The sequence below is a fragment of the Mirounga angustirostris genome, unplaced genomic scaffold (genome assembly GCF_029215605.1).
Source record: "Mirounga angustirostris isolate CCGP_5_RB_7025 unplaced genomic scaffold, mMirAng1.0.hap1 SCAF_15, whole genome shotgun sequence".
NCBI lineage: Eukaryota > Metazoa > Chordata > Mammalia > Carnivora > Phocidae > Mirounga > Mirounga angustirostris.
Window position 1 is genome coordinate 63,195,675 of NW_026991723.1, and position 25,592 is coordinate 63,221,266.

The 25,592-nt window shown below is 42.8% G+C and overlaps 2 protein-coding genes across 6 annotated transcripts in view; one reads left to right on the top strand and one right to left on the bottom strand.

The window, feature by feature from the left end:
• Positions 1-25,592, top strand: part of INVS (inversin) — a 160,955-nt gene that overhangs the window by 115,223 nt on the left and 20,140 nt on the right. For all 4 annotated transcript variants that reach the window (XM_064580114.1, XM_064580113.1, XM_064580116.1 and 1 more), the window contains one exon: positions 11,484-11,755. In XM_064580114.1, coding sequence (XP_064436184.1) covers positions 11,484-11,755 — 272 coding nt within the window. The remainder of the gene's footprint in view (positions 1-11,483; positions 11,756-25,592) is intronic.
• Positions 3,774-25,592, bottom strand: part of TEX10 (testis expressed 10) — a 103,834-nt gene continuing 82,015 nt past the window's right edge. Inside the window, exon 15 of one of the 2 annotated variants that reach the window (XM_064580118.1) lies at positions 3,774-3,929. In XM_064580118.1, coding sequence (XP_064436188.1) covers positions 3,906-3,929 — 24 coding nt within the window. In that variant the 3' untranslated portion in view covers positions 3,774-3,905. The remainder of the gene's footprint in view (positions 3,930-25,592) is intronic. The other variant, XR_010407935.1, reaches the window with a different exon arrangement.

Below are 25,592 nucleotides of genomic sequence, written 5' to 3' on the forward strand. Positions count from 1 at the left end.
ATAATGTATTATTTGTTTCAGAGGTACTGGTCTGTGATTCAACAGTCTTGCACAATTCACAGCGCTCACCATAGCACATACCCTCCCCAGTGTTTATCACCCAGCCACCCTATCCCTCCCACCCCACCCCCCACTCCAGCAACCTTCAGTTTGTTTCCTGAGATTAGGAATTCCTCATATCAGTGAGGTCATATGATACATGTCTTTCTCTGATTGACTTATTTCGCTCAGCATAATACCCTCCAGTTCCATCCACATTGTTGCAAATGGCAAGATTTCATTCCTTTTGATGGCTGCATAATATTCCATTGTACATATACACCACATCTAAATACTTGATTTTTGGATTAGGTCTTGGTTTTCCTTTGTGGATACCTTTGTTGGGTACTTTACTTATTTATTTACTTACTACTCACTTACTTACTTTCATTTGCAGTTGTTCTCTGCACGATTGACTCCTGGGCCATAAGTTTTTGTTTCTTTGGTTTCTTCTGGGGTATCCTTTTCTTCTGTGCAACCTCCTCTTCTAATTTAGGAACAGTCTGCTCTTTTTCAGTCAGGATCATCTCGATGGTGGGCAGGGAGAGCGCATGTGTGGGTTAATCTGACCATGAGCCCTGTAAGTTCTGCACGACTCTTAGGGGCTTTGTTCACTGGGATGTGCTGCATGACCAGAGAATCTACATCTAAACCCTTAAATTCAGCATTTTACGCATGTGCGGGAAAAATTCAGCACTCTCTTTGGGCCGCTGACCCTGTGTGCAGCCCCACTGTTTGGCCCGGGACACACCTACCAAGTCCACCATTGTCATGACAGAATGGCACACATGGCTTCTGCAAAGTGACATCCTTCCGGGACTTAGTGGCTTTTCGGGTATGCACACCCTTGATGGCCTGGGCAGTTTCTCACGTGTTCTTAAAGTGAACACGAAGATGTGAACCTCTTGATTTGCATGATTTTGTAGGGTTTTCTGGGTTGAGCGAATAGCAAACCATTTTCAGAGATCACCTCAGGCTGCTTAGGGGAAGAAGAAGAGCGGTGGCTCCTCGGAGAATTCATGAGAACTCCCGTTGGGTACTTTAAATAGCAGGAGAGTGTTGCACCAGCAGGCGTAGATGCCAAAACCTCTGGCGAGCCAACAGGAAGATTCTTTGGGTAACTTCCGGGCTGTTCCTTGAATGTTTCCAAATCTTGAACCCTTCCACATCTTGCCCACAAGGGGGAAGCATAAGTGTAATAAATAATAATTTAAAACAATAATAAAGGGCAGGACAAACCATTTTAGTGAGAAGTTAAATAGCACTGGCATTGTTGGGTAGTTAAGACCAACAGGAAGACCTCAGTTTCTGCGAGTGAAGCTACGGCAGTTTGTGGCGTCCCAGGAAATCTGATCTTGCACTGTTCTCTTGATGAGGCTCTCTTCTCTTCACTTTTGCCAAGGAATCCAGTTTAACCTACAGCCTCTCTACATGCCTCTTTTTCAGGCCTTACAAAAGCTCCCTGCACAAGAGGGACTACTCTAAGTGGGTAATACACGGGGCTAATGATCCTGAGTTGCAAGTTAAATACTTTCTGGAAGGGCTGGACCATTGTTTCACCTTCTCTCTGATGTTTTCATAAACTCCAGTTTTAATGTGTGAGAATCTGTTTTCAGGATTTGAAGTCATACCTACCTGAATATGAGGCGGGACTCTACAAAGGCAACATGACTGACTTGGTATCTCCCCCCAAAAAAGGAGCCTATTAGTCCAAATACATTCTTCTTTGTTATTGTAGAGAGGGGGCCCTGGAGTCCCCAGACTCCCTTTCCAGCAGAATAGAAGGTCTGTGGTGGAACACAGCATTTCTCTCTCTGGGTCTCGGTTTCTTCATCTGTGAGACATGACAGGTTAGACCAGCTGACTCGTAGGCACTCTCCAGGTCTGTGGAAACCGCTGAATCTTCACTGTGAATGATCTCAGCCTCTCCCTCCTCTCCTTTGCCTGTGATCCAGCCCAGAGGCCACAACCAGGGCCGAGAGTTTGGACAGGCTCTGCTGAGTCAGTGCAGAGTCGGGAACCAGGAAGCCATTTGTCAGAAGATCTCCTCTACAGAGGAAGGGCTTTCACATCAGGACATGCCTAAAGAGAGTCTTATGATACTTTTTTCCCAACTAGGCCTTTTGTGACTCCCAGCCATGAGGGCTTGAAAGGGTGAGGGGATGCCTGAGCCATCTAGTCCCCCCCACCCCCCATTAGTTGTCATCCTGGTTAGCGTCACTGTCGTGGAAGGTACTGCCTCCTTGTTCTTAATGCTTAGTTTCTGAAGCTCATTTTTAAAAACGCTTTCACATGGAGCTGTGCTTACTGTGATAATGTCTGAGATTGCCCAAACTGGGAACTTACAATCTCCCTTCCTTTTTCTTGGGCACCGTCTTTCCTTTATTAGGTGTCATTATTGGAAGTAAACAAATTTCTTACAATCTAGTCATCACCTCCTACAGTCCTTGTGGCATAGAGCTCCAAGGGAAATATTTAAATGGAAAAGAAACTGATTTCATTTGTTTTAATTTTATTTCTCAAAAGTTATTTCTCAAGAGCTGAGTCAGTGTTTAATTTTGGCTTTGGTTTTTGCTTTAAGGAACAAAAATCAGAATGCTAACTTCAGTCCTTGCTGCTGCCGCCTCCCTGGCCAAGGCGACCAGGCACGTCCCATCACCCGGGCATACCTTTCCCAGAGGGGCACGTTATCCTCAAAGCAACGATGTGAAGGGAACTTACTAAACTTCAAATGACTTCTAATTTACTGATAGAGAAAATGAGAGAGAGAGAGCGAAGTTTTAGTCATTTTCCAAGGCATGTTTTGTAGAAAATACCATTTAAGAAATAGCTAGAATCCACTTAAAAGCACTTTATAGCTCAACACTGCACCACCTGTGTTGTTGCCAAAATGAACATTTCTATCATTGACCTGCCACAGCACACGGCTGAATGCTCACAAGACAAGACTGTATTTATGTTGCTCACTCTTCTCCCTAGAAGCTTCCTTCTTGCCGGGTTTCCTATTTCACTCTCGAATCTCCGCTCTCTTCTGCCTCTTCCTTCTCACGTCTTCTTAATCACTCCACCTCCTCGCTGAGGTCGGCTCTGCAGGCTCCTCCTTAGACTTCTCCTCATGCTCAACTCTTTTCCACTGGAAAGGTATCTACTCTGGAAACTTGAGTGACTTCACCTCTGTAGACAGTCCATCACCCGGTCTCACATCCTGACCTCCTGGAGCTCTGATTCCACATCATCAGTTGCCTACTGGGCATTTCCCCTTTGCTGTCCTTTTGTGACTTGCCAACACTTCCCATTTGTGTGTCCTGTTGTCACTGTCACCTCAGACTCACCATGAAACCTGCAACTCCCCACCACAGCCGGTCTCTCTTCTCACCTCCTTATTTCCCTGCGGCTGCTGCCACCATTAATTCTGTGAATTCATCTTGAAATGTGCTCTTGCCTCCATCTTCGGTCCTGCTGCCAACCATCACTCTTGAATCCCATCCATGGTGCCACAGGGGACCCTTCACCATTCTGCTTCCACTTTTATCTCCGAGGCCCATTTCTCTGCACTACTACCTCCCTCCCCCACCCTCATGCGTGAGGGCTCAGCCATCCTGAACTTGCCTCACTTCCTCACATTTTACTTTCCAGAACTTTCCATGCTCTCTGGGAGCCATGAGCTGCTTCCCGGCTACAGTATGAGATTGCGTGGGTCTCCCAGAGGCACATAATCCAGTCCAGTTTGGGTCACCCAGTTCAAACTCTTGTGATGCCACAGTTCCTTCTAAGGAGGTTGTTCTGTGTCCTCAGAAAGTCGAGTGACAGAGTATTCAGGCAGCGCATTCCAGTCACGGACAGTTCTATCTGGCAGAAGTTCTTTTCTACCTTTTGGTCTTGAGATACCCCTTGAAGCAAAAGAGAAAAATCTAAATCCTTTTCCATAAACCAACTTTCCGATCATTAGAGTGGGCACCCCCACTCCTACCCCAAGTTTCCTTTTCTCTTCATAACAGATCCAGTTGCAGCCCGTTTCCCTGAACTGTCATTGAGTTTCTGCAGGGTTGACCCAGGGGCCTGACTCTTCTGCTCATACTACAGTCTGACCCATGGGGTACCACTCCCATGATTCTACTCCATGCCATCCCACTTCTCCAAGCCTCAGTTTCCCATTAATAAAATGAAAAGATTTTTTAATCCAGGATGGTCTTTGGGGCACCATGAATACCCTGAAACTAAATGCAGTGGTTTGTATGTCATGAACATATGTACATTTTGGGCAGTGAAGATCTATATATATATATATATTTTTTAAAGATTTTATTTATTTATTTGAGACAGAGAGAGACAGAGAGCACATGAGAGGGGGGAGGGTCAGAGGGAGAAGCAGGCTCCCTGCCGAGCAGGGAGCCCGATGCGGGACTCGATCCCGGGACTCCAGGATCATGACCTGAGCCGAAGGCAGTCGCTTAACCAACTGAGCCACCCAGGCGCCCCAAGATCTATATATTTTTTATCACAATCTCAAAGAAGGTCCATGAGTCACAAAGAGATTTTTAAAAATCATTTGACTAAATGATATCTGAGCTCCCCCACCTGCCCAGCTCTAACATTCTATAAGTCAAAGGTTCTAAGACACATGACATTTTCTTATTCCCTCGAGAGGAAGTCAGAGCCCAGATATTCCTCAGCCTGTTATTCAGCGACAATAAAGAGACAGAATCTCACAGCCCCTCTACGTACAGCGCAATACCAACTGAAAAGGTTAGAGCAGAACCTTTTCTGTCTTTTTTTTTTTTTTTAAGATTTTATTTATTTATTCATAAGAGACAGAGAGAGAGAGAGAGGCAGAGGGAGAAGCAGGCTCCCTGCCAAGCAGGGAGCCCGATGCGGGACTCGATCCCAGGACCCTGGGATCATGACCTGAGCCGAAGGCAGACGCTTAACCATCTGAGCCACCCAGGCGCCCAGAACCTTTTCTGTCTTGTGAGATAATCAGTTTCCTCTCACTGGAAATGTTCCAGCCAAAATGGAATTTTCATCTCTCCAGGATAGTATACAAGGAATTTTTTAAAATTATATAAAGAACTAGTCCTTGAGATCTCTTCTGAGTCAAAGATTCTGTGAGAGCTAGATTGCATGTCCTTGCTCTGGCCTCTGCCTAAACCAACCCCTCAGTTCCCTCTTTCTCATTTTGACATTCTTTCTAGGTGTTTTTTTTTTCTCCCACTGTAGTGACTGCCTCCCACATCCCCCATAGCTCTGTGTAGATACCTCTGTGTTAGTCCCTATCACATCTAGAACCCATCACATTCAGAACTATCTATGGGAGTAAATGGGTCTGACTCCCCGCGAGATTGTCAATTCCTTGGGAACAAGGGTTATATTGTGTGTCTCCATATCTCCAATGTCTTAAAATACCTGATATTTAATAAGCATTTAATCATAAATGTTCAGCCACTGCCCCTACAATGAGTATGAAACCTTACAGGAATCATTTTTCATTCTAGGCCTTAGTTTTCCCCCTCAGCCAAGTGGGAGGCTTGGGCCACATACTCTCTTTGGTCCCCTTCAATTCCGTGAATCTCCGTAAGTGTACCACTTCAATTTGTTTGCCTTACTCAGGCAGGAAATGCATTTATGTTCCATTTATCCTCACAACACACACTGGTGCTTCTAGATTTGTGCATTTGGCTTCCTAGCTCCCTCCATATTTATCATGAGCAAATTACTATTTGACAGGTTTATGATAGTTCTTTATTCTGATTTTTAAAAGAAGCATAAGAGCAAAAGGTTCACCACTGCATTTACTTGAACATGAGACCCCACTATGTGGCTTCCATAGAGAGTTGTATATGCCCAGTTTTGAGAAGAAGAAAATTCTGTCAGACCCTGCAGAAACAAGCAGGCTTTTTCCCATTCCAGTGCAGTATGTGAGTTTCCAGGGCCATGAATGCAGGACCTACAACAGGTCAGAGAGATATGATGAAAATGGCTCTCACAGGGCGCCTGGGTGGCTCAGTCGTGAAGCATCTGCCTTCGGCTCAGGTCATGATCCCAGACTCCTGGGATCGAGCTCACATAGGGCTCCCTGCTGAGCAGGGAGCCTTCTTCTCCCTCTCCCTCTGCCTGCCGCTCCCCCTGCTTGTACTCTCTCCCTGTCTAATAAAAATCTTTAAAAAAAAGAAAAAAAAAAAAGACAAGACAAGACAGTACAAACCAGACTAATTGGCAGCCCATCAAAAACTGTTGTCTGGTCAATTTCCCTTAGGATAATAGAAAAAAAGAGAGGACAAGGCAGGACTATTTTATGCATTAAGATTGCACCACGTTAGGAAATTTCCTGCTAAAATGTTACTTGCTGTGCGTAGACAGGATTTTTTTTTTTCTCTTTAATTTTTCCTATAAACTAGAATAGCATTGGTTCTTTCTCTGGTATTTGTTTCCAAACTTGACAAAAATAGGTCAAGTTTATAACATAACCCCCATGAAGATTACTAGGTCTTCAACATTCTGTAGGAAATTAGTTGGAGAAAAAAATTATATTATATTAATATAAAAAATTTTATATTATATTAATATTATATATATTATATTTATATATAATATATTATATATAATTAATATATTATATTAATATAATTATTTATATTTATATTTATATTTATATTTATATTTATAACCAGTTTCTTCATATGACCGAACTCATTCTTTCTTTCTTTCTTTCTTTTTTTTTTTTAGAAGTGGAGGTGGAGGTGGGGGGGAGTAGGGGCAGAGGAAGAGGGAGAATCTCAAGCAGGCTGCACGCCCAGCGCAGAGCCCAATGTGGGCTCAGTCTCATGACCCTGAGATTATGACCTGAACCAAGATCATGATCTGAGCCAAAATCAAGAGTCGGACACTTAGCCAACTGAGCCACCCAGGCGCCCCTGACCCAATTCATTTTTTAAATGATAGAAAAATATTAAGTGAAAATTTTTTTTTTTTAAAGATTTTATTTATTTATTTGACAGAGACAGAGACAGCGAGAGCAGGAACACAAGCAGGGGGAGTAGGAGAGCAAGAAGCAGGCTCCCCGCTGAGCAGGGAGCCCAATGCGGGACTCGATCCCAGGACCCTGGGATCATGACCTGAGCCGAAGGCAGTCCCTTAACCAACTGAGCCACCCAGGCGCCCAATATTAAGTGAAATTTTAAAAAACAACTCTTGTCATTGAGGTCAATTGTACAGGGAAGGATGAAGAGCTGAGGTCTAGCTCAGCTGTCTGTACTTTACCATGTAGTCATGGCTAAGTCACTTATCTCTTTGTCTCAGTTTCCTTATCTACCAAATAAAAATGAGTAAATTGAGATTCCTTTGTACTCACACCACGAGCAGTGGAGCTGGACCTTATTCCCCAGGGACACATACACATAGGCTCACGTTCTGCTCTTGGGCTGTAGCGCACACGGGTGTGTGTGTGTGTGTGTGTGTTCCTGTTGTTTTAAGGCAACAATATGTAAATAGGATGCAGGTTATGCATAGTCCCGGTTCTAATCCCACCTGCTTTTCCGCAACGATCACTACTTTTTTTTTTTTTTAAAGATTTTATTTATTTATTTGAGAGAGAGAGAATGAGAGAGAGAGAGAGCATGAGGGGGGGAGGGTCAGAGGGAGAAGCAGACTCCTCACTGAGCAGGGAGCCCGATGCAGGACTCGATCCCAGGACCCCAGGATCATGACCTGAGCCGAAGGCAGTCGCTTAACCAACTGAGCCACCCAGGCGCCCAACAATCACTACTTTTGTATCAAGAGACATAGCTCTGGAGAACTGCACAGTTGTGGGCCATGGGCCGCCCAAAGATTTTTTTTAAATGCATCAATTTTTTAAATGCTAATTTATTTCTATTCATGGGATCTAGTATATATTCTGATCATTACATTCTTCCTTCCAAATCTGCTTTACTTAGTTCTACCAAACTGAAAAAAACACCTTCCTGCAAATTTCCCCTTCCAACGAAGCCTTCAGAAGACAGAGCGCCCTTGCTCCGTGGACATTCTGATCACTCTAAAAGGCTGGATGCCCTATTGGTCCTATAGCTGCCTCTGTTGGAGGCCCAGAAAGGTCTGCAGTAACAGGGTTTGCCCAGGACCTGATTGGAAGCGGCTTCTTGGAATTGAAAAGGAAAGCTGTTTGGGTTCCCAAAAGAGAGAGAAATGACCACTCGAATAACAAAGTCTAATTTATCACCTCTGAGCCCTTCTTAATGGCAGCGAGATCCATGTAGATGCCAAGCCAGACAACTGCACGTGTGTGTCTGTCTGATGGACCAATATTCTCTTAGAGCAGTTCTCTTCATCAGTGCTCGTAAAAAGAGCAGCCGTCCCCCTGCCTGCCAGGAGCAAGGCTGTTCCATCAATTAGCGGCACTTCAGCCACCCAGATGCTTCCACCTTCTTCTGAAAAGCAGCCTTCTCCCAGACAGCTCACACTGAAATGGCACCTGCTAGCCTCCATATGACTCTCAGGCACTGATGATGACAGGCTGTCCAGCCAGCCTGTCGATTGCAGGGCTGCACGCTCAGGTGTCAGCACTTGGCAAAGTGTGTAACAAAACCAGAGTCAGATGAAACCGGACTTAGCACAACCCATCTGGCCACTCTTGCTAGGAATGGGACTTAGTGGGAAATGATGAGATAAGCAAGCTTGGGCCCCAGATCAGGAGCTTCACCACCGGACAAAAGACCTTCCGAAGGGGAAGTTAGGTTGACAAGGCTTTATATCAAAGTGTAACCTAGATATCTGTCACCTGGGTCTTCTCTGTCCCTTGACATCTAAATAAACATTGCCTCAAATCACACAGCCTGTGAAAATCTGAATTCTCTGACTTCTTGGAGGCTTAGGGTCTCTGCCTCACTCTTGTTTATTGCTTCCCCATCTGGTATCTTAGCTCTGCAGCTTGTCAGGTTGCTTATAAAAAAGCACGTAGGAGCCTGGTAGACCTTACCAAAAGTTGGTGTCATTGAGGAGAATTGCATTTCATATCCCTTCATGGTATAGTTAACGGTCCATATGAAGAGCGCCTGGGTGGCTCAGTCGGTTAAGCGTCCCGACTCGGTATCAGCTCGGGTCATGATCTCAGGGTCTCAAGATCTAGCCCCGCATTGAGGGTGGAGCCTGCTTAAGATTCTTTCTCTCTCTCCCTCTGTGGCCTCTCCCTGCACCCACTCTCTCTAAAAAACAAAACAAAACAAAAAACAGTCCATATGAAACTTTTCTTTTGTCTTAAGCCTTACGACTCAAGGTTTGTTCAGAGGACCAGCAACACCTCTATAACCTGGGTGCTTGTTAGAAATGCAGAATCCTGGGCGCCTGGCTGGCTCAGTTGGTTAAGCAACTGCCTTTGGCTCAGGTCATGATCCTGGAGTACCAGGATCGAGTCCCACATCGGGCTCCCCGCTCAGTGGGGAGTCTGCTTCTCCCTCTGACCCTCTCCCCTCTCATGCTCTCTCTCACTCTCTCTCTCAAATAAATAAATAAAATCTTAAAAAAAAAAAAAAAGGAAAGAAATGCAGAATCTTGAGCCCCACCCCACACTTGCTAAATCAAAATCTAGATTTTAACAAGATCTCAGGAGACTCTGTTTGTTAAAGTGTGAGGAGCACAGACCTAAAGTCCTTGTCCATTAGCTCCCCATGGAGGGTTCTCTTTGGCCTGGCCCTTGCTATACACAATACCCAGCCTTTCCTCTTCTCTTTCTTCCCCCTCCTTTCTCTCTGGTTCTTTCATCTCTTCTCTCCCTGTCAGGAGCTTCAAACACATTCCCTTTTCGTCAGGAGCAGCCTTCCCCTCCTCAGGGCCAATCGCCACATAGGCCCTGAAGGTCTCACCAGCTATCAGCCTTCCATTCTTTTCCCAAGCTGATTAAAATGTTTTTCTAAACAAGCCCCACCCCCCCGCCCCCCCTGCAAGAGGGACTCTGATACCAGCTATTACAATAAAAGAAACCTATCTCGTTACAAAGGATACCCCAGATTTTATAAAGACATCTGGCTTCCAAACAGACCCCTAAATCAATTCCAGGTTATAAACTATCATACAAGTGTTAGACCTGGGGAAACTGAGTCTCCAACAGGAAAGTAATTGGCTCGGTATCATTTTGTAGTTCTTGGCAGGGGCAGGAATAGAAAAATTCTTATACTTCCCAGTGTGGGCTTCTCTCCACTACGGCCCTGATCATTCTACTTTAAGCCGAAACTTTATGTGGCCCCCTGATTCTCTTCCTGCACGGTAACTGGGTCGCCTGAGCTGCACGTATGCATGGGGTACGCATGGGGCGCCTGCTGTGTACAGCAAGCACTGTTCGAAGATAGGAGGCAAACAGACCCCGTTTTCCCATGCCCCGTGCCTTTGCCCAAACTGCTCCCCACACCGAGGTCCTCATTCCCACCGCATCTGCCTGGCAAACCTCTCCACATCTTTGAGAATCAGCAGCTGGGAGCTTCTGGACTCCTCCAGACAATATTAATCACTACCCGCTCTGTGCAAGCTCACAAGTATAATGTTTTTCCCATCGTTTGTTAGGTCCTTTTTTCCGAAATCAAGTTTCCTCCAGGGAGGGGTGTACTCTGTGACCCTCGGGGCCCAGCACAGGAGAGGCTCAGTAAATATTCTTTTTCTTCCCCCTTTCTTTCCCTTGGAAATCCCTAGCAATTAATGCTATTGGTCAATCTTGTCCTGAACTCAGCCCCTTCGTCCTCAAGCAACTTGCCCCTTTCTGGACCTGGGCTGCCCCAGACCCATCCCCCTCCTCCTCCCGCTGCCACTCATTCCTCGGCCCGGCCCCACCTGGCCAGCTCCCTGGCCAGCAACGGACTGTTGCTCTCCACAGGGACCAGTCTCGCCACCAGGACTTGTGTATGACTTTTTGAAAATCATCCTACCTTCTGGACCTCATCTACGAAATGAGTGGGTTTGCCTCATTAGCCGTGTTGCAACTCACAGGCGTGTTATTATCCACTGTGAGGTGCTTTGTAAGTAATTGTTTCATATAAATCATAAGGCTTGCCATGGTCTTTTTTAATAAATAGAGAAGATTAAAGGTTATCCCTGTGACTGGCATGCTCAGTCGCATTCTGATGTGCTTTCTGGAATAGGAGAAAAAGGCGTGTAGCTGTAGGGATCCCACACAGGCTTGGGCTCACAACACCTTAGGATTGTGTCCTGTCTCACAAACATAGTTTTCCACCATGTGTGTCCCAACTGGGCAAAGTCTGATCTGTAAAATTGTTTTCAGCTCCATCATCTTTTGAGCTATAAGGTCTGGAGAAAAGACCAAAAATTGTGAAATTGTGGAAACTGTGAATTTCCAAGCCCCTCCTGTGATGTGGTAGCTCCTCATAACATTTAAATCTCACTCAGGAACATCTGAATGGGTAACAGTCTTTTAATTTTTTCCTCTGCCTCCTTGGCTTTGCTTCCAGGAAGCGAGAGGAAGAAAACAAACGAAGGGAGGCAGAACAGCAGAAGGGAAGGCTGAGCCCAGATTCCTGCAGACCCCAAGTCCTTCCCTGTCTGCCCAACACCCAGGCTGAGCCCCACGGGCAGAGCCGGGCCCCCAGCAAACAGCCTCCCACCAGCGACACAGCCCAGGACCCTGAGGGGAGAGCCTGTGGAGGATCTCCAGGCAGAGCCCCCCAGAGGGAGCAGCATCTTTGCCCAGATGTGCAGGGAACAGACCCCAGAAAGCCAAACGGTACGTGTATTGCCTTTGTTACTTGATGCCAACCCACGGACTGTGGGCTCTCTTGATTGGTGTATTTAGTCCATTTACATTTAAGGTAATTATGTCAGCACCGAAGACTGCCATTTTATTATTTATTTCTATTTATTTCCTCTGGTTCTCATCCCTGGTTTGTTTTGTTTTGTTTTTTAAAGATTTTATTTATTTATTTATTTGACAGAGAGAGACACAGCGAGAGAGGGAACACAAGCAGGGGGAGTAGGAGAGGGAGAAGCAGGCTTCCCATGGAGCAGGGAGCCCAATGCGGGGCTCGATCCCAGGACCCTGGGATCATGACCTGAGCCGAAGGCAGATGCTTAACAACTGAGCCACCCAGGTGCCCCCTTATCCCTGTTTTTTGTTTTGTTTTTTTTTAATTTTTTCCCCTTCCTGTAGGGTACTTGAACATCTTTTAGGATTCCATCTTGATTGACTGATAGTGGTTTTGAGTATATCTCTTTCTACAGCTTTTGTGGTGGTTGCTGTGAGTGTTACCATATACTTATATGTATAATGTATAATGTATAAGTTATAAGGGACTTCTTATAACTAGTACCAATATTTTACCACTTTGAGTGAAATGTGGAAACCTCACTTCCATTTAGGTACCTTGACCTTCCCCATTTTTAAATATCATTGATTGGGTACCAGGTGGTATTATAATTTTTGTTTCAATCATCAAATATAATTTATAAACACCACAAGGAAAAGGATCGTCTCTTCTATGTACCCATAGTTCTTTTTTTTTTTTTTTTAAAGATTTTATTTATTTATTTGAGACAGAGAGAATGAGAGACAGAGAGCATGAGAGGGAGGAGGGTCAGAGGGAGAAGCAGACTCCCTGCCGAGCAGGGAGCCCGATGCGGGACTCGATCCCGGGACTCCAGGATCATGACCTGAGCCGAAGGCAGTCGCTTAACTGACTGAGCCACCCAGGTGGCCCCCGTAGTTCTTTTTCTCGTTTTGTCCTCCTTCCCAGTACACTAGATTCCCCTTTTATCATTTTCTTTCTGTTTGAAGAAACTTCTATGGCCAGTATTTAAGAGTAGCTCCACTAGCCACAAATTCTTTAAGTTTTCCTTTGTCTGAGAATGTTTTTTTCTTTTTTAAAGATTTTATTTATTTATTTGCCAGAGAGAGAGAAAGAGGGAACCACAAGTAGGTGGAGAAGCAGAGGGAGGAGCAGACTCCCCACTGAGCAGGGAGCCCGTTGTGGGGCTCGATCCCAGGACCCTGGGATCCTGATCTGAGCTGAAGGCAGACGCTTAACTGACTGAGCCACCCAGGCGTCCCTGCCTGAGAATGTTTTGATTTCATTCCTGAAGAGTTGATAAACCAGATCCAGAATGCACACTTAGCAGGTCTTTCCTTCCCACACTTGAAAGAGGCTGTGCCACTTCTGGCTTCCATGATTTCAGACAAGAAATCCACTGTTGATCAAATTGGTGTTCCTCGGTAATGTTTCTACATAACATGTCACTGCTCTCTGGCTGCTTTCAAGATTTTTCTTTATCTTTGGTTTTCAGTTTAACATGATGTGTCTTGGTATGGATCCTTGGAGTTTATCCTATTTGGATTTTGCTTAGTATGTTGGGGATCCCCAAGACTCCCCCCCGCAAAGTTTAGTAATTTGCTAAGAGTACTCACAAGACTCAGCATATATTTGTATTCACAGCTAGGATCTTTTATAACAAAGGGATACAAATCAAGATCAACAAAGGGAAGAGGCACATGGAGCAAAGTCTGGAAGAAACCAGGTGCAAATTTCCAAGAGTCTTCTCCCAGTGGAATCACACAAGACATGATGAATTCCTCCAGCAATGATTTTTTTTTTTCCATTTCTTTTGCTTTATTTTTTTATTAACATATAATATATTATTTGTTTCAGGGGTACAGGTCTGTGATTCATCAGTCTTACACAATTCACAGCTCTCACCATAGCACATACCCTCCCCAATGTCCATCACCCAGCCACCCCATCCCTCCCACCCCCCTCCACTATAGCAACCCTCAGTTTGTTTCCTGAGATTAAGAGTCTCTTATAGTTTGTCTTCCTCTCTGGTTTCATCTAGTTTCATTTTTCCCTCCCTTCCCCTATGATCCTCTGTCTTGTTTCTCAAATTCCTCATATCAGTGAGATCATATGATACTTGTCTTTCTCTGATTGACTGATTTCACTTAGCATAATACCCTTTAGTTCCATCCACGTCGTTGCAAATGGCAAGATTTCTCTTTCTGATGGCTGCATAATATTCCATTGTATATATATACCACATCTTTATCCATTCATCTGTTGATGGACATCTAGGCTCTTTCCATAGTTTGGCCATTGTGGACATCTCCAGCAATGAATTGTAACAAATAGTTAGCCTTTTTTCTACCAGAAAAACACACCTAAACTTAGGACTCCAGGATTTTTATTGGGGTCAGTTACATAAGTATCCTCTACCTAGCATATACTAAAACTCCAGACTTCCAGAAGGAAAACAGATATTCTGCATAAATTATATCATTTGCCCAGAGCAATTTAAGCATATTGAGCCATTCTTACAAATTAAGGAACAGTGAGAGCCCTCCAGAACTCTAAGTGCAAAGGTCAACATAGTGAAAAAGGCAAATAATGTCTTAGAAGTATTATAAAAATAGTTTTGACCTTTTGGACCCCAGAAAGAGTCTATGAAATCTCATGGTGACCCAATTCAGGGCTTGGACAATTCATTCTCTCTCTCTGAACCTTAATTTCCTTACCCATAAAATGGGGTGGGGGAAGGAATACTCAAAAAACAACAAATGAACAAACAAGCAGAAATAGATTCATAAATACAGAGAACAAACTGATGGTTGCCAGAGAGGAGGGGAGTGGGACAATGGGCGGAATGGGTGAAGGGGTGTGGGAAGTATGGGTTTCAGTTATGGAATGTACAAGTCACGGGGAAGGAAGGTACGGCGCAGGGAATACAGTTAAGGGTATTATCATAGTGCCTCTGATGATAGATGGTAGCTATACCTGTGTGAGCACAGCGTAACAAAATTATGATGCTGTGTGCCTAAAACTAATGTAACGCTGTGTCAACTATATTTCATTTTCAAATAAGAAAAAAATGAGTGCATACTCTCTACCCTGCAAGGCAGTTATGAAGAGAAATCAAATAATTAATGTAGAATCTTATTACAGCCCATGACTTGTACTAGGTCTTCAGTAACTACTGTTATTAAACCACACTGATGATCTAGCCAAGAACAGCTACATAAAAGTACACGTGAACGGCCACAAACATATCCAGAATGTAATTCCATAACCCACTTTACAGTGATAATGCATCAGCAATGTATACCTTAAGGAGGTCTGATGCTTTGTTATATACTCATTCATTTATTCATTCAGCTAGTGTTAACTAGACTCCCGTGATGTAACAACCACATCGAATTTCCTCAAATTCTTTCTTAGCTTGAGGTCACTGCATATTACACTCACCCATTCATATGGATAAAAGTGCCTCTTATTTTTCTGATCTCGGGATGAATGTTACTTCCTCTACACAGCCATCCCTCCCCACAAAACAAGGCTTCATCTTCCTGCTATGTGTTCCCATAGGTCTTCTGTACTTCCATATTAGGAAGATCATCACCTTTTACTGTTATTACCGGCTTGTCTGTTTTTTCCAATAGATTACAAGATCCTTATAAGATCAGAGTTGTTTCCATTATATGCTGCTATGTAAAAAACAAACAAAAAACAAAAACAAAAACTACACTAAAACTAAGTGGCTTAGAACAACAATTTATTATTTCTCATGATTCTGTGGGCTGGCTGGGCAGCTCCTCTACAGTTTTACCCGTTCTCTTTCATGTGGCTACTTGCAGGTGGAGGGTCAGTTGAAGTGGATGGTCTACGATAGACTGACTTAAATGTCTGGCAGTTGATACTGGCTATGAGCTGGGATTCCTTGACTCTGCTTTATATGGCCTTTCATCCTCCATTAGGCTAGACTGGCCTCCCTACACAGTAGTCTCAGGGCATCATTCTAAGAAAGCAAAGGCAGAAGCCACAAGACCTCTCGTGGAATAGGCTCCAGAATGTGCATGCTACATTCTGTTGGTCAAAGCAAGTTATATGCCCAGCCCAGACTAAATGATATGGAGAAATATACTCTACTTTTGTGCATACTAGGATGGGAGCAATTTTTTACTATTAAAGAATCTATCACAGTTCCTTTTTGGTCACAGATTATTCACATTCCTCCCACATGCACAATATTCTCATAATTATCTCAGGACCCCAAAATATCATCTCAGTTATCACATCAAGCTTGAAGTTTGGGATCTTGAGACCTATGTCATGTCCAGATGTTGTCAAAATTCCCCAGGTGTGGGGCACCTGGGTGTCTCAGTCAGTTAAGCATCTGCCTTTGGCTCAGGTCATAATCCCAGGGTCGTGGGATCGAGCCCCACATCGGTAGAAAGCCTGCTTCTCCCTCTCCCTCTGCCTGCTGCTCCCTCTATGTGTGCTCTCCCTCTCTGTGTCAAATAAATTTAAAAATAAAATTAAATAAAATTAAATAAATAAGTAAATAAATAAATAAAGAGATTCCCCAGATGTGAATCTTTCCAGTTCAGGGACTAGCCAACCAAAAACACATATTATCAACCCCTCTCCACACCGAACAAGCAATGGTGAGGCAGGAACAGAATAACCACAGTAGACACCTTTGTTCAAAAGGGGAGAAATAAGAGGCACATACAAGTCACTAGTCCATAACAATTCTGAAAGCCAACTGGTTACACATTAGCAGTAATAGAAGTATGGAATGTTCCTTGATAAGGGTATGGTTTTACCCCTGTGTGTGGTTTCCCATTCCATTATTCTCCTTGGCTCTTGGCTTTGCCACCTGGGTTCTTGGTTCTGCTCTCTGAGACATCTTCCTTTCCCATAAGACATAGTGGACATTTGCAGCTTTCTTCAGCCTGTTTCCTGCCTATAGGAAGTTGAGGTTCCAGAGGCTCCTGTTAGTTTTGAACTGCCTCAGCAGTTCAAGCTAGTGATACTCTTTTTTTTTTTTTTTTTTTTTTTTTGCTAGTGATACTCTTTGTGATACAATTACCTCAGAAATTTCATGGGTTTCAGGGGCACCTGGGTGGCTAAGTCGGTTAAGCATCTGACTCCTGATTTTGGCTCAGGTCATAATCTCAGGGTCATGGGATTGAGCCCCGCATCAGGCTCCATGCTCAGCAAGGAGTCTGCTTGGGATTCTCCCTCTCCCTCTGCCCCTCCCTCTGCTCGTGTGCTCTGCTTCTTTCTCTCTCAAATAAATAAATAAAATCTTTAAAAAAAATTTTGTGGGTTCCCTATGAATCTGATTGGATTCACTCCATGTTCCAAAACTACATCCATAATTATTTCTCAAACAGGCCTCTCTCTACTTTGGGTGGCTCAGGCTACTGTGGGAAAATGCCCTTGAAGTTCTTAGATGTTCTTTTGTGTAGCTTACAGTGCCTTACAATGTACCATCTTAGATATTTTTGAGGTCTTAATAAAGGGTTGAACAGTAATACTCCTGATATGATCTTTATCCTTAAGTCATATTTTACTAAGAGATTCTTTCATTGGCTGGAAAGAATGAATATGCGAAACAGCTTTCTTTGCTAACCTGGCACATTTTAGGCTCTTTGTATTTCCTCTAGATTCTGCTTGTAAACTGAGCAGTTCTTTCCTAATTTTACTTCTTTCTACCCATGCCTTATCTCATGCAGCTAAAAAAGCTGGTTGATATTTTCTTCAGTTATTGCCCCTGGAACTCTCCTAATCCATACCTACAAATTGATTAGATAAGTTTTCTGTCTTCTGAGTTACTGCAGGTAACTTTTGCCCATTTTGCCAATTATTCTGCCACTGAATAATACCATTGACCATTCTCCAAACTCCAATAGCAATTTCCTCTCTGCTCTCTCAGCCTTTGGTAATAGTCTCTTTATTGCCTTCCCAGCTTCTGTTCACTCATCAGTCCCTAAGTCAAAGCTATGGGTTTTGTTAGGCCAGCACCTCTCATTTTTAGCTTATTGGTTTCTGTGTTGTTTCTCTCTAGTGACGTAACAAATTACCCCCAAAACTAAGTGGCTTAAAACAACAACTTCTTATTTCTCACAATTCTGTGGGTTGTCTGAGCAGTTCCTCTCTTAGGTCACTTGGGCTCACTCATGTGGCCGATGGAACTAGAAAGTTCAAGATGGCTTCCTTTACACGTGTGGCCATTGGTGCTGGCTATTGGCCGAGGTGTCTCAGATCTCTTCTACATGACCTTGCATCCTCCGGGAGGTTAGACCATCTTCCTTGCATGTTGGTCTCAGGGCAGTGCTCTGAGAGAGAGAAAGCCAGAAGTGACAAGCTCCCTTGAGGCCTAGGCTTCAAAACTTTCCTATCACTTGTACCACATTCTGTTGATCAGAGCAGTTCACAAGGCCAGCCCAGATTCAAGGGGATAGAGAAACATCTTCAAACCAGAGGTTTGAGCTCTGAGCTCTGGGAGGAGTCTGCTAAAGTTTCTCTCTCCCTCTCCCTCTGCCCCTCCCTGTGCTTGCTCTCCCTCTCTCTCTCTAAAATAAATGAATCAATCTTAGAAGAAAAAAAAAAGACATGACATGTATTCATTAGGTGTACTCATGTTTTCTGTAACAGAGTTCCATTTTATGGCAAAGCTTTGCTTCCACCCAGTTCACTCAATCACTCATGCAATGCATTCATTCAACAGATATGTTTTTGAGCCCACACTATGTATACACACTATGTACCAGCCATACTTAACTATAACTGGGGCAAGGACCATGCCATCAGCATATTTCTTACAACAGTGAGCAGAAACTTGGTTACATAGGTAAATACTTCATGACCTGACTCCTCTTAGAAAGCACCCATTAAAAGTTTGAGGGGTTTGGGGCTTACTGTGTACCACAAGAAGTACACTTAATCCCTGTAGTTTCACATGGACAGTGTTTCCCCCTAATCCAGTGCTCTACAGAACAGAGAGAAGGGGGAGCACAGTTATTTCAGACTTTTTACAAGTACAGAGGGTAATTGTGTTTCCGCTTATTAAAAAACACCTTGGGACTTTTTTTTTTTGAGAGAAGTGCGTGGGTGGGGGGCAGAGGGAGAAGGAGAGGCAGAATCTTAAGCAGGCTCCACGCCGAGCACGGAGCCTGACACGGGGTTCTGTCTCACGACCCTGAGATCAGGAGCGGGCTGAAATCAAGAGTGGGATGCCTAACTGACTGAGCCACCCGAGTGCTCCAGAACACCTTGAGGCATTTATGCTACAAGACCAGTCAGATTTACTGTGGATCTCATCACATTCAGATAATCAGTCATCTTACATCCTGAAAAGCCCACTAAGTTTCAGTTTTTAATAACCAATCCTTTTGTCCTTTAATTACACCGATGCAAGTTAGACTTTCTCTCCGCACTTGAAGGGGCTGATGGTATAAGTTCTGATCCAAGTCTGAAAGCCTGAAAAGTAGCAGCACCTGGGGCAGCTTTGTCCCAGCTCAAGCAAAGAGAGCGAATCTGCCCTTCCTTCACCTTTGTGGCCCTCCACAGACTAGTTTAAAGGTGATCTAGGACATGGTTTTATAATGATTTTCAAGCCATGTATGGCTCATAAAATGAATTTAGTGGACTGGACCAGGATAATTTTCATGAAATACACTATATTAGAAAATCTCAAGGTAGGGGCGCCTGGGTGGCTCAGTCATTAAGCGTCTGTCTTCGGCTCAGGTCATGATCCCAGGGTCCTGGGACAGAGCCCATCGGGCTCCCTGCACAGCAGGAAGCCTGCTTTTCCCTCTCCCTCTGCCTGCCACTCCCTCTGCTTGTGCTGTCTCTCTCTCTGTCAAATAAGTAAATAAAATCTTAAAAAAATATATCAAAGTATATTGCACATAATAAAGGTAATAAATTTTATTGTATGTCTATGCACAGAGGGGTGTGTGTGTGTGTGTGTGTACATATGAATATGAGTATACTGGGCCACAATGTCAGATTTGTCAAAAATTTGAAAGTCACTATTCTAAATAATTCTGAAGCAGGGGAGCTCCTCATTCCTTTGAGGGCAGGCACTGGTGTCCTGAATAGGGACCTTTGGGAAGAGCCAGATTCAAATATACGGATAGGGTCTCAGAGAAACCCAGCATCCAAACTTTGGGGAAGAGTAAAGAGAAGGGAGGCCAATCAGCCTGATTCAGATATAAGGAGGAGGAGCTCCAGTTTCCTGGGCAGCCTTTGCCCTCATTTACCTGCCTAAGAGGCCAGGGTACAAAGGAAAATAGGGAGATTTTTTGGGAATCAAGAATATCCATTGACTGGAGCTTCTCTAGTACAGTCTTGTTGGGAAACCCCAACATAATTGGGCAGAGGGCACCCCGAGCCACTTTCTGTTTGGCCACATTCTAAAGAAGAGTCACAGCTGCTTCAACTCATCAGTGCTCATGCAGTGTAGACCTTGAGGGGTAGGCATACCAGCAGGAACCCAGAGATGGGAAATGTGGGTCACTTCTTTTTCTCCTTCATCCTATCTCTTAGATATGGAGAATGTTAGAGCTTGAGTGTCTTTAGAAAGCATCTAGTACAACCTTTTCAATACAAGTCGGGAAATGGAGACCCTGAAAGAGGGGTTTGCCCAACAACATCTCTTAGTAAGTGATTTCTTTCTTCTCTCTCATAGTAATTCTTCCCTTGTTTACAATGCTTGGAGAGCATGATGGCTGAGTGCACAAGCTTTAGAATCAAATGAATTAGGTTCACATTTAGACTCCATCACTTACTACCTATATAATCTTTTTTTTTAATTTATTTTTTTTATTCTTATGTTAATCCCCATACATTACATCATTAGTTTTAGATGAAGTGTTCCATGATTCATTGTTTGTGCATAACACCCAGTGCTCCATGCAGAACGTGCCCTCCTTAATACCCATCACCAGGCTAACCCATCCTCCCACCCCCCTCCCCTCTAGAACCCTCAGTTTGTTTCTCAGAGTCCATCGTCTCTCATGGTTCATCTACCCCTCTGATATCCCCCCCTTCATTCTTCCCCTCCTGCTACCTTCTTCTTCTTCTTCTTTTTTTCTTAACATATATTGCATTATTTGTTTCAGAGGTACAGATCTGAGATTCAACAGTCTTGCATACTACCTATATAATCTTGATCAAGTTACTTAACCTCTTCTAAGCCTCCATTTCTTTATTTATTAAAAAAAAAAAAAAGATAATGCCTGTCTTAGAAATTTGTGAACATTATGGCGATAACCCATGGGAAGATTTAAACCCAGTGCCTAAAGCACTCTATAAATATGAGCTGTTATTATAACTAATCTAATTATTACTTCTTCAAGAGGTAGGGAAGGAAGGAGATGTAATATTTAGGAGGATCACTGTGGCTGAGTGGAGGATGGGTTTGAAGGGCCTACACTAAGACACAGTGGCAGGGCGAGGAGTAAGGGCTGGACTGGAGAGATACAATTGAGAGGACTTGCTAGCAGATTCCTTGTGGGAGGTGGTGAGATAAAGTTGTCTTTGAGTCAGTGTGGTTTTCAGGAGAGTCTAGTGGAGGAGAAACTTGCTGTTTTAAGGGCCATCCCTGGTGTTATCTTCTTTCTCACCATATGGGCTGCCAGCACTAGTGGGTGTGACTGGTGGGAGTAAGTGGGCCCTTACATTTGGTATGTGTACAATGGCTAACACAGAAAATTCAGTTATCACCTGTATGCCAAAGACTCCCTGACCTCCTTCCCTTGTTCCAATTATGTATATTTAATTATTTACTTATGCCTCACTTGGATGTCCCAAAGGCATCCCAAACTCAACCTATCTGAGATAGGACTGATGAAGATTTTATGTAAGCCTGCTCTGTGCATTGGTTAATGATGTACTCATCCGTCTGAACATTCAGTGCAGGAGTAATGATTATTTCCTTTTCCTTTACTGCCCGTCCCCAACCTGTCACCAGCTCTTGTCTCATTGACTTCCTAAACATCTTTCAAACCCGTTTTCTCCCTCTCATCCTCCACCACCATATATTCTACCTCACATCTTCTTACCTTCATCTCTAACTTGGACTATTATAGTAGCTTCCTAACTGGTCTTACTTATCTGCTCTGACTCCCCTAATCCATTTTCCTCTCTGTGAACAGACTGGTCTCTTCAGAACGAAACCTCATCATATCTCTCCCCCAGTCAGAGCCCTGGAATTAACCACTTCTCCAAAGAACTCTGGTTTCCTTTGTTGAAGAATGGTATTAGAAACCAAAATCTGAGTGCTCGGTGGGCGTATTACTATTGGAGTACTGTTGCTCCTAAGTCCTTTCAGCAGACAGAGCTAAAAATTATTTACAACTATTTCTGCATCTATCTGTGTGTGTGTATCACACACACACACACACACACACACCATGAGTTCATATCCATGATACCTCCAATTCCATTCAACACCACAGCGATTATTCTATCTTTTCTTCTCTTTATCTGAAGTGTTTCCTCCAACAGTGGAAGACCTGGCTCCCATCATCTAGGATATATATGCTTATTTGTTGAATCCTGGTATACACATAAAAGCAGTTTCAGAATTGCTAACCCATATCCCTGTGAGAGACAAACTTACTAACTAGAGCACAGTATTCACATACATTTCTTTTTGTCCTTACAGTATCCAGCCAAAATGTTTTTACAAAGTTACTTAGGTCAGTTCTTTTCTTCACCTTTTAGTGTGGTTACCTAATTCATTTGTAATACAGTTAGGTTTGTTTGTTATTATTTATAATCCACTTTGAGTTCTTTCCCACATCCTAGTTGATTTTAATTATTGGGCTTTTTTTTTTTTTTTTTGTAGTGGGGTACTTTTTATTTAAACAGAAAATGACGTGTTTTCCTAATTACAAAAGTGGTTAATGTACATTACAAAATAATTTTAAAACAGAAAAGAACAAAGAAAAAATAAAAATCCTCCTTAAGATAAGCAACTCTTATCACTTTGGTACAAATCTATCTACTAGAACTTTCCTTTTTTTTATTTCAGAAAAGAGTGGGCATCCTATTTTGAGGTCTTTTTACATTATCTCCTTGTTTTCAACAAAAATGTTAGTAGCTGCTTAGTATTATATCAGATCATGAGTACAGCATGATTTGTTTAATCATGTCTGTGTTGTAGGACATATGAGCTAAATAACCTTTCATACACATTTTTGTGTACATCTCTAATTTTTATGGCTCTTTAAACATCCTGCCAAATTTCATTCCAGGAAGGTTACAAAAGGTTATTTCAGCCTTTCAAAAGCAAAAAACCAAAAACTCTCTCTAAACATTTAGGCAAATAGTGATTTTATTGAATCCTAGTTAGCAGGATGGAATTTTGTCATATTTTTACTGGCTCTGTGTATTTATTTTCTGGATTGTTCACTGATGTACTCTGTCCATTTTTATATTGGTTTTTCATTTTCTTAATATTTCTAAAAGCTTAGCGTATAATAAGAATAGTAACCTTTGTCTATCATATATAATGAATGTCTTTTTTAAGTTTACCCTTTGTTTAATTTTTTCTTTTGAGATTTTTATCCTTGTGGTTTTACCTAAGAAAAGGTTTTTCCCACTTTAAGATCTAATAAACACATATATTTTCAGATTTTTACTCTTTCAAATTTAATTTTTTATATAGTGATATTGGAATCTAATGACTTCTTTTTAGAGAATAGGCAGTTGTTCTAGCCATATACATGAAATAACCTGCATGGAATATACAATAATATACATGGAAATGAGCCATATACTTGGAGCTGCAACTCTGGCAGGGGGCTTTGTGAGTAGTGGCTTCAGGAGGGGTACAGCATCTCTTTCTGGGTTCACATCCAGGGGCTCTAAGCAGCTCAGCTCCTCACCACAAATTAAAAATGCTATCTTTATTATATATATTTTTATATATGGGTGTATTTTTAGCTTCGTATTCTTTCTAACTGATCTATCTATATTAATACCCAAATCACATTATTTTTATCACCACTACTTAGGATCTAATATCATCCAGCAGTCTCTTCATTATTTTTCTTTTTTTTCCCTTTTTTATTGAAGTATGGTTGACATACAATGTTACATACATTAGTTTCAGGTTTATAACATTGTGATTGGACAGTCCTATACATTATGCAATGCTCACCGTAAGTGTAGCTACCATCTGTTACCATACAACATTATTATAATAATATTGACTATATTTCCTATGCTTTATTTTTCATCCCTGTGACTTATTTATCTTGGAACTGGAAGTTTGTACCTCTTAATTTTTTCCTTTTAATAGAATTTACTTTTTAGAGCAGTTTTAGGTTTACAGCAAAATTGAGCAGAAAGTGCAGAGTTTCCATACACTCCTGGCCCCCAACACACGCATACTCCCCATCTCAACATCCTATACTAGAGTGGTGCATTTGTTAAAATTGATGAATCTACATTGATACATCCTTATCACACAAAGTCCACAGTTTATATCAGACTTCATGCCTGGTGTTGCACATTCTGTAGGTTTTGACAAATGTATAATGACTCATATCCACCATTATGGCACCACACAGAAGAGTTTCATTGCCTGTATTAGTCAGGGTTCTCCAGAGAAACAGAATAGGATATATATATAAAAGAGGTTTGTTCTAGAAATTGGCTCACTTGATTATGGAGGTTGAGAAGTCCCATGATCTGCTGCCTGCAAACTGGAGAACCAGGAAAGCTGGTGGTATGATTCAGTGAATCTGAAGGCTCGAGAACCAGGGGAGCAGATGGTGTGAGGCCGAGTCCAAAGGCCTGAGAATCAGGGGGATGAAGGGGCTGATGGTATAAGTTCTGATCCAAGTCTGAAAGCCTGAAAAGTAGCAGCACCTGGGCAGCTTTGTCTAAGGGCAGCTTTGTCCCAGCTCAAGCAAAGAGAGCGAATCTGCCCTTCCTCCACCTTTGTTCTATTGAGGCCCTCCACAGACTAGATGTTGCCCACCTGCATTGGTGAAGGCAATCTTCTGTCTCAGTCTACCAATTCAAATTCTTTCCAAGACATCCTCACAGACACACGCAGAAATATTTTATCAGCTATCTGGGTGCCCCTTATCCCAGTGAAGTTGACACATAAAATTAACCATCACATTGGGGCGCCTGGGTGGCTCAGATGGTTAAGCATCTGCTTTCGGCTCAGGTCATGATCCCAGGGTCCTGGGATCGAGCCCCACATCGGGCTCCTGGCTCAGCAGGGAGCCTGCTTCTCCTTCTCCCTCTGCCTCTCTCCCTGCTCATACTCTCTCTCTGTATCTCTGTGTCTCAAATGAATAAATAAAATCTTTACCAAAAAAAAAAAAATTAACCATCACATTGCCCTAAGAATCCCCTGTGCTCTGCCTATGTATCCTTCCCTCCCTTGAACCCTTAGCAACTACTGATCCATTTACTACTTCCATAGTTTTGCCCATTTCCAAAATGTCATATAGTTGGAATCATACAATAGGTAGCCTTTTCAGATTGGCTTCTTTCACTTACTAATATGCACTAGTAATATTCATACAAGGGAAGTAATATTTCACTTAGGAACATCCTCCATGGCTTGGTAACTCATTTCTGTTTAGCACTCATTTCATTTTTATTTCATTTCCTTTCAGTTCATTTCTTTTTAGTGCTGAATAATATTCCATTGTCTGGATGTACCACAATTTAGTCATCTATTCAGCTACTGAAGGACATCTCGGTTGCTTCCAAGTTTTGGAAATCATGAATAAAGCTACTCTAAACATCCATGTGCAG